Genomic DNA, 15,063 nt, shown 5'->3' on the forward strand with positions numbered 1-15,063 from the left:
AATCACACACACACACACACACACACACACACACACACACACACACACACACACACACACACACACACACACACACACACACACACACACACACACACACACACACACACACACACACACACACACACACACACACACAAGAAGACAAAGACAAAGACAAAAAAAAGAGAAAAGGATCAGAGAAAAATATATCAGACAAGAATAGAATAGACCCTGATATACAAGGACCCAGTTGAGAGATAAATTAGAATAGAAGCAGCACAATTCATTCTGGTGTCAGATAAACAAAACACAAACTAGATCACATAGCCAGCACTGCAGAATATAAGAATGATAGAATGGGTCAGGTGATCAGGTCATATCCTGGAATTGAAATGGAATAACCCCCTAGGCAACATTTGTTCAGTACCATCAACATAAAATACACAGCAAGCATTATTGTCTAGAATGTGTATAGTATGGAGCGTATGTATGGATCGTCTGTCTGTGTGTGTGTCTCTGTGTGTGTGTCTCTGTGTGTGTGTGTGTGTGTGTGTGTGTGTGTGTGTGTGTGTGTGTGTGTGTGTGTGTGTGTGTGTGTGTGTGTGTGTGTGTGTGTGTGTGTGTGTGTGCATCATCGTACCGAGAAGTAGCGCACTCCCACAGGGTCCTGCAGCAGCCTCTCGAAGCAGACGGCCCAGCTGGCCACCCTGCGCTCCGTGTGCCGCCGGTGGCTCTGGACGCTGGGCAGGCTGGCATTACTGTTCAGACTGTTGTCACTGCCACAGCCCTGCAGTTCCACACTGTTCAGCTCTGCACAGGGGGATCACACACACACAGGATCAGATTCATTAGTATCCGTGTGTCCATGTTATCATGGTTGGACAGACAGAGAGAGACAGACAGAGTAGTGGAAGAAGTACTCTGATTATTTTACTTAAGTAAAAGTAGCAATACCACTAACATAGAAATACTCTGTAACAAGTAAAAGGCCTGTATATAAAATGTTACGCCAAAAGTATTGGCATCAAAACATTCTTGCAGTACAAAAGTACTCAAACTTTTTCGACAAACAGAGATCCGACTGTACAGCACTACACACAATAATCCTCAGTGTTCATTTAACTCTGGGTATACAAATGTACATTTCTACACTCTCTGAGTTACAAATGAATACATTAATGGATAAATTAACAAAGGCTGAGCTGCTGGTCATGTGTCAATCGTACACGGCCGTTTAAATATATATATACAGCCTATTGAAGCCCTTCATGTACACAACTATCAAAAAACAGAACAGCCGTTATCATTATGCTTCAGCAGCTGAATGAGCTCTTTAACTCATTGAGTGCCATTAACGTGTTTCACGTGTTTTAGCGCTATGGTGTTGAGTGCCATTTTTTGAAAAAAATAGAAAAAAACTAAAAAAAAAGGTTTCTTTTTTTTTTTTACCCAAGATATCATCATCTGAAGATTTGCAGCTCCATCCACTCCTTGTTTAACTTATAACTTAAAAAGGCTGTATCTCGCTTCCTAAGCACTTTTTTTTTACTATGAAAAAAAAAAAAAAAAAAAATTGTAATGGCCAGAAATAGATAATAATTTGGGCACTCAATGAGTTAAGAATCAACTCGTTCACTGCGATGGCTTCATATTAAAAGCTGACGTGCAAAGAAAAGGGCCTATTTTAAAATGAGCTGATCACATTTCAGATGCAAAATGTTTAAAGTAATGGACAGTAGTATACAGTTTTAAAAAAAGATCCAGAGTTCAATACTCGAGAAAATACTCTAGTACTTTGTCAGTCTAGGATAATAGTAATAACGACCTTCATTGTCTTTTTGTGAGTTTATCCCCAGACACAGTAATAATAATATAATAAACCAAAAGAGCATTCCAGTGTTATTTAGCATAGCTAGTGTTAGCTTGTAGTAGTATAGATAGCTCTTTGTAGCCTGAAACGTGATGAATATCCAAAACAAAGAAAACAGACAATTTTACTAAACAATTTATTCTGTAATACAGCCCAGTGTCGGAAATTATGACAAATTCCAAATATATTTAAATCTAGGCAGAGTCTATGTTTAAGAACTCTGTCCCATTCATGTCAACACAGTCCATTGTGAAAGCCACTTTCCAGAGCTAAATGACTTGTGGGAGAATGTATAGGGTGTGGGTCCCATTCTTCTCTTAATAATAATATAATAGTCCTAGCTGTTGGTTAACTGGGAGAAGAATGGCAGTCAGCAGTCAGCACCAAAGATCAATCACATTGATCAGCATAGCACATCATGAAGATAAACACTAGTATGAGACATATTAACCATTTTAGTTTTCCTGAAGGTGAATGAACACAATGGGACGGGTGGTCTTAAAAGCAAGCCATTTTGAGGAGGCATTTTCTGTCAAGGTGTGTGTTTTGTAGCCCATGTACATTGTACAGCCATCTTGGAAAGGTTCTTTTGCTTGGAGGTGTTTTGTTACCTGCAGAGTTCAGTGACAGCATGCCCTCGAAGAACAGCCTACACAACAGCTATGGAAGTACAGTACCACAACACAAGTGAAATATGATGAGATAATCTGGTTCTCCATGTCAATATACTGCCAATCACTTAAACCAGTACTTAGTTCACCGGGGTCGCCCAGGGAACTATACTTGGTCCTCTCCTTTTTTCCAGCTACATGAAATCTCTTTACCGAAAATAGCTGATCAATGAGCTCACAACATGTAGCAATGTGCAAAGCAATGAGAGCTAGTTTTAGCCCTACTACTGCATGTTCTCACAGACACCATGTAAACCATGTATCCATAAACAAAACCGCATGCGACATCATTCAACCAATGAGGCAAACAAGATAATCCCATCAATGCCACCCGGACAGCTGATAGTCACCTGTTCTGTTGGTCGACCTACTCGTGTAGCAGCTCAACAGCATTATCTTTCAGCATCAATCCATTGACAGTAGGTCAACTTCGAGATGAGATACATTTTCGTCATTCAAAACAGGGAAGACACAAAATGCCTCTAGCTGCACCCTGCACTGCAGGCTACTGAGGACTGTAAGCAGACAGCAGTAAAGAAGGTCTGTGTCTCTGTCTTACCTGGATAGAGCTGGTAGGAGCCTGTATGGTGCCAACGGGGCAGATAGCGCATCCTCAGAGGGAACCAGGCCCCTCCATCCATACTCTCTCACCCAGGACCCCCTCACTATCTCACTCACGCCACGGGAGGGCACAGACCCCGACAGGGCGCACACGCACATACACACACATCCATCCAGCTGACAGCATCAAAGAGAGGAAGAGAAACAACGGCGAACAAGAGGGAGAGAGCAGCCGTCGGCAAGGAGAAGCTTCCTGACAAGAGGAGAGCGTGGCATCATGTGCACGCACGTACATTCACACATACAGTAGATGTGCACGCACGTACATTCACACAAGACGTGCACACTTCAACAAGCATCCAAATGGGTAAGTGATACAGGCAAACACAGGGCTCCGATTGGTGAATAATTTAAAGCAGAGGTAGGGGGGAACTAAAACCGCTTTGTGTGCGTGCATGCGCGTGCGCAAATACACACACAGACCTGGTAAAGTATTGATGAGGGTCTTGTTAAGGGAAGGCCACTACTGAAACTAATGAGGCCTGCCGGCCACATACAGCTACCCTGACTGACACACACACACACACACACACACACGTGGACTTTTGACATTTCCACCTACAAAATGAATACCCTAGCCTTAAGTCCAAACCGTCAACATCAGCAATATAAATTTAGCTATTATTGTATCTGTAATTCCAATTCGAAACTTAGTTGTAAAGGAGTAGTTCACCCCCAAGAAAATACTTATTTTCTATCAATTAAACACCCCATGAAGCCTTGAATTCATGGAGTTTTTTTTGTTTTTCTCTTTGCTCCGGAGGTCATCAAATTATTGACTCAGGAATGCAACAAAAAAAATCCCTGAATTGAAGGCTTCATGGGGTGTGTAATTGATAGAAAATAAGTCAATATTCCAGGTTTTTCATGATCTTTCTACACTTGTGGGGACATCTGGCCCTCACAAAGATAGAAGCAACGGTGTGCACACACAGACAACACACACACAAACTGACTGTAAGGGGTGTAAGGACTGCTTGGGTGGCACAGGTGTAAACTAAGTATCTGTCCACCACAGGTCTAGAGGCTCAAATTCACCGCGGTGCATCCGGCTTGGCAAAGCATTTATACAACACAATTGGCTGTGATTGGGGAGAGAAGCCGGGCAGGGAGGGCGAGTTTTGTTGATGCCCTAGTAGTGACTCCTATGGCTTGGGTGGCACCTATGACCAGGGGGTGTTGAGCTGTTTTTAATATATTTTGACACTTGCTTTGGCAATGTAAACGTATGTTTTCTCATGCCAATAAAGCTCCTTTGAATTGAATTGAAATTGAATGGGAGTATGACGGAGGCGCTACATCCTGCCGATGGAGACTCCTCCCTGGCAGTTGAACCAGAAAAATTGGTGTAATGACTACATTTTTTTTTTTTAAGTATTGGTTACTCTAAATAAAAAATAAAAATAAGCATTAGATTCTTAGTCACCTGCTGCATGTTGTTTCTTTACGTCTTATTTGCGGCAGCCTTGTGAGAATTTTACAAACTAATAAACAGCCCCACCAGTGTCCCATCATAAAATCCAGATTTTATTCAATACTGAACTTCAGAAAGGGATCTTTGATATCAAATCAAAGAAAGAGGTCCCGCACACTGTCTGGAACTTGCAAAAAGGATGTTCTTTATTAAATCAACGTTCATCAGGACAGAAATATCCCTTTCTGAACATTTGGACCTTCCTGGTTGTCCTACGCACCTGTCACTAACCTTTGAGGTGTGCATCAGCCTTCTTTTAAAAGTTAATACTGGACTTAATAGATACGGTCACAGTCAAATTCACTCGAAAAGTGTAAAAATGTGTACATTTTCCAGAGTTGAATTCTACTGTGTTTACGTAAGTAACAGTTAAAAACTGACACCACTCAAGCTGGAGAATGCAGAGGTGCCACATTTTGTGCGTAAAGTTTATGCTTCAGAGAAAAAAAGTGTTGTGTGACATTTGTGTTTGTCGAGTGACACTTTTTTGCCAAAGCATAAATTAGCCTTAAGTGGCCATAAACACCAAAGTGCTTTGTAGTCCACAACAACCCTTTTCTCTTGTACGGCCCCCGGGCCCCAAATCCACAGGGGCTCTGATGCGTTTGGCAGACGTTAAAGCAACACTTGTGCTTTCTTACTTCAGAGAGCCTTTTGCTAACGTTAGCACATGGTAATTGAGACACATGGAGAGGGGAAGTGGTAAGCTACTGTGTGTTGGCAAAGCTCTATGTGGAAAAACCTGAACACACACCTTTCTTAAGTGTACCGCACAGACAGGGTAGCAGACATGCTTCTTGTTGTTTTTAGCATACTGTAGCTTTGCTGTCGGGCAGAAACCAGCCATGTCCAAAATATAAACTTTTCAGGATATGAAAAAAAACAAAACCCGTTTTTTAGAACAACACAATACTGCCTCATCAAAGTTGGTATGGTGACTTTATACATTGTCAGATACTTGAATGTGTCCTTATATTATCATGACTTTACCCAAATACAGCTCAAGTGGAGTTAGTTGTTTTTTCCATCATTGATTAGAATACCTCCTATTGTATCTCCAAAGTTGGAGTTAATTGGTTTGACCGACAGGTTTTGAGGATCCAATGGAGTTAGGAGGTTTAGTCAGAAGTGCTTTTTAATACTTTTTATTGGTTCAATATTTGTAAACCCCACACACAAGGGTGTTCAATAGCACTGATTTATGAAAAAATAAAAAGTTGAAAAATGGTGCTTGAGTAGTCAATAGAATACCTATGTTATCAGTCAGAACTGTAGCAGAGGCAATGTTAAATTAAATGAGGACAGTCTTGCTGCTTTATACTGCCCTGTTTTTACTCGACTCTTAAAAACAGCGCTTCTAGCTTTGGCTTGCCAGTGCAAAATTCCAGACTGCCACTGCAGCTAATATGTTAAAACCATATGGGACCAGCTTTTTAGCAGCTCGCCAGCGGTACTACGTCGTACCGCTTGCCAGCGTTACGACGGGTGGGGCTGAGGTTGAGCAAGTAGAACCTGACTGTCCGTCTGTTTAAGTGAATTTAGCCGGTTAAAGCAGCCAGACAATAATAGGGTGTCGATCTTGACAATGTCAACGACAGTGACACTACATTTACAGAAGAACAAGGCAGCTGGGGTCTGACACAGTAATCTAAACTTATAGTCCTGACTATAAACTCTGTTTGAAACAGATACCGGAAACAAAGGCAAATGATAAATGTGTCAATTGATTATGCTCAAAAGGGGAGTCATTTGTCAGCTTTTTAGGCATGTGAAGGTGGTTTCGAACATACATACAGTAATTGTAACTTTGCAAGAAGCAAAACACAATGAAAAGGAACCTGGATGTTGTGTTCCAACTGGACTTCTGACAACGGAAACGGAGACAAATGTACACTGTATGTATCAGCCTCTGTAATGATCAGGGGACAATAAAAAGAAAGGAAAAACTAAAGTAAAGACAAGATGTCTGTCCTTACTGCAGTCAAGTGATAGCCAAGGATAAACTAGTAAACTAATGTACAAGCCAGAAAAGAGAAGTGTTTCCTAGAACGGGCATGTCAGTGAAAAATAAAATGTGAAAGATATCTACTCACCTCCATCGGATACTGCAGCGGACTGTAAGAGAACACAGAGAGACATGGGTCAGGATCTTCCCTCATCACATAGATAACACACACACACACACACGCACACACACACCAGAGCTATGTGGCCTTAAGGACACAAACCTTGTCCACTCAAGCACACACATTCATAATCATAACAATAGAAACCGTAAGTGGTGTTAGCGTGGGTGGATGGAATCATTTGTGAACTGGCTTTGCTTGCTCTGCAAGGATGCCTCTGGAAGGCGGTGTGTGTGTGTGTGTGTGTGTGTGTGTGTGTGTGTGTGTGTGTGTGTGTGTGTGTGTGTGTGTGTGTGTGTGTGTGTGTGTGTGTGTGTGTGTGTGTGTGTGTGTGTGTGTGTGTGTGTGTAAACCCTAAACCCTTCCTTGAAGATATAATATTTGCTCACACAACAAGGTAGGATTAACACACACAGAGTTCAATGCATCACTCATCACAACATGTTCACACTCATTTTTCCCTCACTCTCACTCACCTATTTGCACCCACTAACTCTCTCTTGCTCCCTATACACTCAGAGGTGCTTTGGCCCAGACATGCTGAGCTGGGATTACAGTAGATGATAACATGAGTAGTCTAGCCTAATGCAGCTATTGTAAAACAGCTCTATAGAGGTTATTTTCTACCTTAGAACATACATGGGTGGAGGAGACATAATCAAAGTGAAGAGTGAAGCGATTAGGTGAGAGACAGTTGGACTGTTGGAGATTAAATACAATCATTTGTATTTGAGTCATATGAAATTGGTTCAAGCATGATGTGTACAAATGTAACGAAACAAAATGACATGTGAGTATGTGATCAAAGAGTAGTAGCGCACATCCGACCTCTTGAAGGCCCCGAGGTGAACTAAGATCAAAGAATTAAAATTATACAGTGTGCTACAGTGTGCGAGCCACATATTGTAACTCCCTTTGACAGTTATCTTATTTTATTTTGCAGTTGCAGAAAGTGCTGTTCCCATTCTCTTCTTCAGACTCAAGGTACACATGTACACTCGGAGGTACAAATGGATAAATTAACAGTGAGGATTTTACTGTGTGTACTGCAACATAGAAGCCGTTAAAACGAGACATGGATTCACGTGGACAGAAAACAGTGAAATGCCATTTGTTGCTTGTGTCTTGTGTGTGGTAAAGTTGCTAAATTCTCTGCATTCACCTCTGCACACATTATGAACACACAAAATGCTTTGCATAGCCAACCTCAACACAACGCTCAAAATGCACACACACAAACACTTTATACTTTGTTGACTGGAGTCTTTTTCCCCTCTAAACCGAATCTCTTTGCCGAAAATAAATAACCAATCTACAAGCTCACAAAGCATTGACCAGTTGTGAGCTTGTAGATCTGCATTTTTTGCAGAAGGTTTACCATTTTTGGCCAAATGTTCACCTATTATAGGGACAATATCATTAATTTGGTTAGGATGATCTTTACTCATTTTCATGCTATATTCTAAATCCTGACTCTAGTATTTATATAACAATAGTGCATGCATTTATAGGAAACAGGCAAAGATTGGGATCATTCAAAATCAAATCAGGGAATTGGGCTCTCTTCAAAAGTCAAAAACCTTGACATTTCTGAACTTGAGCCAGACGTTTCACATCACATTTTGAAACGCTGAAGAGTTAGACAATTGTTCTCCTCAGCTGAACTGAACTGTCCCGGCTACCTCCCAAAGCCCCCGTGCTCACTGGTATTATGTGGCCAGGCCGGCACGTCTCTGGTAGGCTACAGGTTGGCACCATGGTGCGAAGGGGGATTTGACATGAGTTTGCAACAGTTGGTTTGGTTGTGGTCTTAACCACTACAGAGAACAAGAGAACACCCCTATACACACACACACACACACACACACACACACACACATTACCATATGGAAACTGTAGTTAGCACTACACTCTTTCCTCTCGTCATACACATTTCAACAGCATTATGTCTTCCCTGACATGCTATAGGAGTGTGTGCGCGTGCGTGTGTGTGTGTGTGTGTGTGCGCGCGCGCACACGTGCGTATATATGATACTTTGCATGAGAGCAGCCTATGCAATCATGTGGTCAACATCTGTTAGAGGTACCCTTTGTGTGTAAGTATGCATTCTTTTGCTCGTGCAAAAGCGCGTGTGTGCGTGTGTGCGTGTGTGTGTGGTGTCACCCCCATCCCCATGTAGCTCAGTGTGATCACTTCCAGACCTCATCTGTGGTGGAGTGGTTTGGTCCCGGGGCTGGGGGCCCCCAGTCCCCTGTCTTCCCTCTCTTTTCTCTCTCTCAGCCCATTTCCCCTCACTATGTATTCCTATTTCCCCCTTTTGCTGGGCCCCTTCCTCCCAAACTCTTCATCTGTCCATCTCTCCTCCGACTTCCTTCGTCTATCCTCCTTTCTCACCATCACACATTCCCAGTGGTGCAAAGTAATGTACCTTTACTCAAGTACCGTACTACTTCCGTAAATACAAGGTTGAGGTACTTTTGCTTTACAAATGTTGGCAAATGTTGTACTTTTTACTCCACTACAATTATTTGAAAACTTTAGTTGCGTACTACAAAACATACATTCACCAGTTAAGCCCTATTTTATACTTTGTCTATTCAAAAATAGCCGATCTACAAGCTCACAACACGTGGGTGAGATTGTAGTTCTAGTATTTTCAAAAAGGTTTTGACAAATGTTGAAAAACGTTAGCACTTTTTACTTTGGTACTTTAACGCTTTTGCACTAGAGTAAAACGTTTAATGCAGGACTGTTACTTGTACAGTATTCTATATTGTGGTATTGCTACTTTTACTTTGGTAAAACATCTGCGTACTTCTTCCACCACCGCTCCTTTCTCACCATCACACATTCCATCCATCTCATTACAAGTCCTTCTCTCCCTGTCCATCCATCTGTTAATCCTTTGCTTCAGTATTCCCTCTCTCATTCATTCCAGCGGCGTCCTGGCAGATCCTGGTCATTCCTGACAGCCCACAGAGGAATGAGTGGGGTTTTCCAAACCTTCCCTCCGTTCCACCACAAGCCTTTCTGCCCCGAACATCCATTACACTATAGTCACATTAAAGAAGTCATACTGAATATTAATGTGGTAGTATTATTCATATTAAAGACACAATATAGGTCAAGTCCATTCACGCCGTGGCCTACTGTAAAAGTAGCCCAAAGGTGAAAGACAGCCTTTCTTCATAACTCCCTCGAGCCAAAAGGTAGTAGAACAAGTCAGTGGATTCTAGTCTGTGTGAATGAGAAGGCAAGTACTATACTTATCAAGCTACTAGATATTCAACATTTGTCAAATTATGTGCAGTGAAATGTTGGGTTGGCATATTCCATCCTGTGCTACAAATGTCCAAAATCTATAATAACAAACAAGGCATACTACTAGTAGGCATTAAGGTTATAAAACAATAGGTAATACTTTACTTAAAAGGTCGGGTCTAGAAATGCATTGTAATCGCATTTATAATACATTATAATGCACTTATAAGGCTTCATGACACTCACCATTTCTTTATGTATAAAGACACTTTATAACTGACTATGTATGGTACTGTTATGTGCTATTCCGCTGAGCTTATAATGCATTATGATGCACTTTAAATACTTCATAAACCTTGTTATAAGTTATGCATAATTATTAACATTTATAATGTGTGTTATGAAGCCTTATAAGAGCTAGGGATGGCCAAATGGAGACATTTTATAAACCGGTTGCCGTTAGGCCTTACCGATTAATTAATCGGTACCGTAAAGGAAAAATGTAGGTTAAAAAAAAATGTTTTTCTTTCTTTTTTTTTCTCTTAAGGGCCAAAATACATTTTATTTTGAAGGGCCAAGTCTACTGCGCTATTTACACATAAAAAATACCAATACAAAGACGAGGAAGAAGAAGAATAAAGTGGAAGTCACGTGTGGTTGCAGGTGTAGACTTGGCCAAAAAACAATAACATGTTTTTTGGCCATTAACAATTTTTTTTAACCGTCAGTGTTAACCGGTTGCCGATTTCTTAACGGTTAACGGTTATCGATTGGCCATCCCTAATAAGAGCATTGTAATGCATTATAAATGTGATTACAATGCATTATAGACCCGATCTTTAAGTGAAGTGTTACAACTTACCATATAACTAATACAATTAGTTAAACAACTAATACAAACGGGATCTTCCCTGGGTTACTTAGGTAGGATATATAAATATTGCAGCCAAAGGAAAATATACAGAATATAAATGGGAGAATAAATTAGGAACCGGTTTATGTTCACCTATTTTCACAGAATGTTCACCCTTTATGACATGCCCAGAATAGGGCAGTAAGGTTCAAGCAGTGGTGGAAAAAGTAGTCAAATCTTTTACTCAAGTAAAAGTATCAATACTGAAATGTAGAAATACTCTGTTACAAGTAGTAGTCTGGAATAAAAAATGTACTTGAGTAAAAGTACAAAACTAATGTAGATCGTACTCATTATGCAGAATGTCCCATTTCACAAGTTTTCAAATGTGTAAAATGTATAAGTCTTTTGAAAATAGCAGATCTACAAGCTCACAATACGTTGTGAACTTGTAGATCGGCTATTTTCAAATGGCCGAAATGTATATAGGGCTGAAGTGGGTAATGTATGTTTTGTAATAATAATCAAAATCTACAAAGTAACTAGTAACTAAAGTTTTCAAATAATAGTAGTGGAGTAAAAGTACAATATTTGTCTCTGAGATGTAGTGGAGTAGAAGTAAAAGTACATTTTACTACATTTAAAATGCTCCAGTAAAGTAAAAAATACCTCAAAATTGTAATCGTCTTAAGTACAGTACTTGAGTAAATGTACTTAGTTACACCACTGGGTTCAAGTGGTTAACCCTTGTGCAATGGTGAAGACACGAGGGCAAGGTGCAATAAGTGACCACATGAGATGTTTGAATGAATTGCAGAGTTTCACAATTACATAACAGTGAAACATAAAATCACAAATTTATATTATTTTCGATTGATTGTGGAGCCCTAGCAGCAGTAGTATGTGTGTGCATGTGTGTGTGCTTGCCAATAACGCAACCAATAATATTATTGTTCCTGTGTCGATGACGAGACGGAACTAGTTTTAAACAGAGATTTGTGGGGAACGTTGGGTGTGGCTTCACAGTGAGGATCGTTAGCTTAAACATGTCGTACTGTGCGTTTATCCGCGACAGGTCGGAACGTGTTTATCTACCGACACCATCGACCTGTGAATGTTGCGTTCTCAGGTCCATGTGAAATGTCACACACTAGCCACACGGACGGCCTGTTTACGTTGGAGTTTATGAGAGGCTGTCTGTGACTGTGTGTGTGTGTGTGTGTGTGTGTGTGTGTGTGTGTGTGTGTGTGTGTGTGTGTGTGTGTGTGTGTGTGTGTGTGTGTGTGTGTGTGTGTGTGTGTGTGTGTGTGTGTGTGTGTGTGTGTGTGTGTGTGTGTGTGTGTTGTCAGGTGGGTGGTGGCACATTGTAAAATCCTAATTTGTTCTCTCCTAACATTTGGCTGCATTTATTTTGTACACTCTCTGAGTTACACATTGGATAAATTAACACTGACGATTTTACTGTGTATGCATGTGCAGATCCTGTAGGTACAGTGTACGTCATTAACTGTAATGGGCTCTGCATCATTTGTTATGAAGTGTGGAATGGGTGGTTAAAATTAAAGCTAAACACGGTACAATTTACAACCCCGCTCTCTCCCGGTTATCATAACATTAATACTTTAAAAGCCATAAAAGTCTCTTAAACTTTCCTAAATTGTTCCTGATGCATGCATGTGCTCACATGTCTGCATGGTGGTGTGTGTATTCCTGGAAAAGGACATTGTGTGTTAGAAGATGTGACACAGAGCAGGCACTGACACTTAGCAGGGTCAGTATGAAATGTCTATCGGAGAGAGATGCTGCTGTCAGGGATGGCATACTCGTGCTCTCCATCTCTCCCACGCGCACGCACACACGCACACACACACACACACACACACACACACACACACACACACACACACACACACACACACACACACACACACACACACACACACACACACACACACACACACACACACAAAGACAACTCTGTTAACACGATGGGAACCTATTCCTGGCACCTTCACAAGAGCTGTAACTGCCACATTTGGTAAGGAATGAGGTTCCAGACTCAACTGTGTGTCTGTGTTCATTAGTAACCGGAAGATGACTGAACAGGTAGAAATGATTATGCAGAACCTACAGGGATGTGACGTACGTTTATTAAAACTACAGTGACTCCAGAAGGCCACGCCTATGACTGAACAACTGACGTACACATACTCACTGTCCTTACAAGGTGGCTCACACTTGGCTGCAGTGATTTCTCAACTGTGAGCACATACACACGCACGCTCGCACACATGCAGCCAGCTGAGGAGGAAGCTGTTGCGCCAGCAGTCTAGATGCGTGCGTGCTGACGTGTTTACTTTTAAATGTGAGGTGAATAGTGGCTTCTATTGACCAGACCAGAGTCACTCCTGGCAGGCCTGGCAACTCTGAAAAACATTTGGCTCAGTCCCTGGGAGGAAAACGGATTCAGTTCAAATAATATCAAAGTTTCTTCTGTGTAAATAAAATAAAGCTCTGCATGTCTCATTTAAAGTGATGCTGTCCCATACCGTGGTGGGATCCAGTTTTTTTTTTTAATGTCTACACTCTGATTTCTACAAGCCATTGCAACAAAAAACCTTCCTGTCTTCTGAAGATTTTTTGTTTTGGAGACTCAAAGGAATTCGACTTCCCTGTGATGTCATCAGGTTGCCCAATTTATAGTTGGTTGCGCGCCATGTCGTACACCGAAAATAGCAGATCTACAAGCTCACAAGGCGTCATGTATAAATCACCCTTTAAAATCAATAAGCACCTTGGATAAAAGAATGGAATGCAGACTTCTATTTGTTCCACCACAGAATGGAGCTATATGGGGGGCGAGTGGGTGAAAGCTGGTGACAAATGTGTGTTTGCCTTGGCTGATTGCCAGAAACACACCACAGCAAGGAGGAGAGGAGGGAATAGCCATACCATACCATCTGATAAAACACTTCTGAACACGCACCCACAGTTACACATCATTTCAAATAATTCGACAACTCAGACACTGTAGCAAACAAATTCGACTAACAGACACATTTTTTCATTGTTTTGTCTGTCTCTCTCCTTTCCAGACTCTTTCACATTCTGACCCACACACTCACACACACGGAGACTCCGAGATGATGTAAAAACCATCTGACTCACAAAGAAAGAAAAGGAAGAAAGAAGGAAAGAAAAAAGAAAAGTACAATAAGAACAGCTCCTGGCTCTTCCTGTGGTTTTGTTTCTTGTCCTCCTTGTTTCAAGCTGTGCCTGTCGGCTTGTCTAGCCCCCCACTCAAGCCCTAAATGTTTAGACATGAGGGGAAACAGCCTGAAGACATCACAACCTCCTTTTGTTTCATTATCCTTCTAATGCTTGATACAGTATATACTGTGTGTGGTTGCTCTCCGTGTTGCACACTGAAAATATCTGATCTATAAGCTCACAACAGGTTGCAGCACGATGCTTCGTGAGCTTGTAGATAGGATATTTTCAGTGCACGAAACTGGCAAGTGAAGTGCTTTCTTCTTACTTAAAACATCCATACAAGAAAAGTATTTTTCTGTTCCTGTCAAAAACAGCCTGTATTCTCTGCATCAATTCTATCACTTAGTTCCTCCTCATTTGTCTTTCCATCCATCCATCCATCCATCAATCCATCCATCCATCCATCACTCTCTGTGGTCTCCCGTCACATTCTCTCTTGTGCGGTAAGAATGCAATCTATTCTTTCTCCCCGTGTACCCTTTGCTGCAGATATTAACACACCCTGCTCTCCCCTCCTCTTTCCCATCTTTTCACCTCTTCCACAGGTATTTGGAAGGTAGACAGAAAAATCCTGAGTGTTACTTTTAATGGAAAGTTTAGCATTGCCCACCTTCTACTCTGCTCTCTTATCTTCTCTAAGAAGGATGCAGACCCTGTTCATTACGCCCCGTAGGAAAGCTTCTACTGTATGTATGTGTGTATAGTGCTACTCACTGTGTTGAAGTTCCACACCCGCTTGAAGGAGAGCCTTTTCCGTAAGCTCATCCTGTGCTCCTCTCAAAGAGGACACCCGTGTCTGCTCAGCCTACATACCTGACACGCTCACACACCTAAACTGCTTCCTTGGAAAACACACCTAAACTGCTTCCTTGGAAAATAACTAAGATTCATACACACACACTTGGCTTATAGAGCATTCAAATGCATCTAC

General features: G+C 41.4%; 1 protein-coding gene across 3 annotated transcripts in view; it reads right to left on the reverse strand.

Moving 5' to 3' along the window:
- The window catches only part of rgs12b (regulator of G protein signaling 12b), a 68,616-nt gene that overhangs the window by 14,176 nt on the left and 39,377 nt on the right, over nt 1-15,063 (reverse strand). For all 3 annotated transcript variants that reach the window (XM_084073038.1, XM_084073039.1, XM_084073040.1), the window contains exons 6-7: nt 6,712-6,733; nt 623-792 (exon numbers count right to left, since the gene is read on the reverse strand). In XM_084073038.1, the coding sequence (XP_083929164.1) occupies nt 623-792; nt 6,712-6,733 (192 nt within the window). The remainder of the gene's footprint in view (nt 1-622; nt 793-6,711; nt 6,734-15,063) is intronic.

Source organism: Gymnoscopelus microlampas (assembly GCF_963454915.1).
Source record: "Gymnoscopelus microlampas genome assembly, chromosome: 2".
Lineage (NCBI taxonomy): Eukaryota > Metazoa > Chordata > Actinopteri > Myctophiformes > Myctophidae > Gymnoscopelus > Gymnoscopelus microlampas.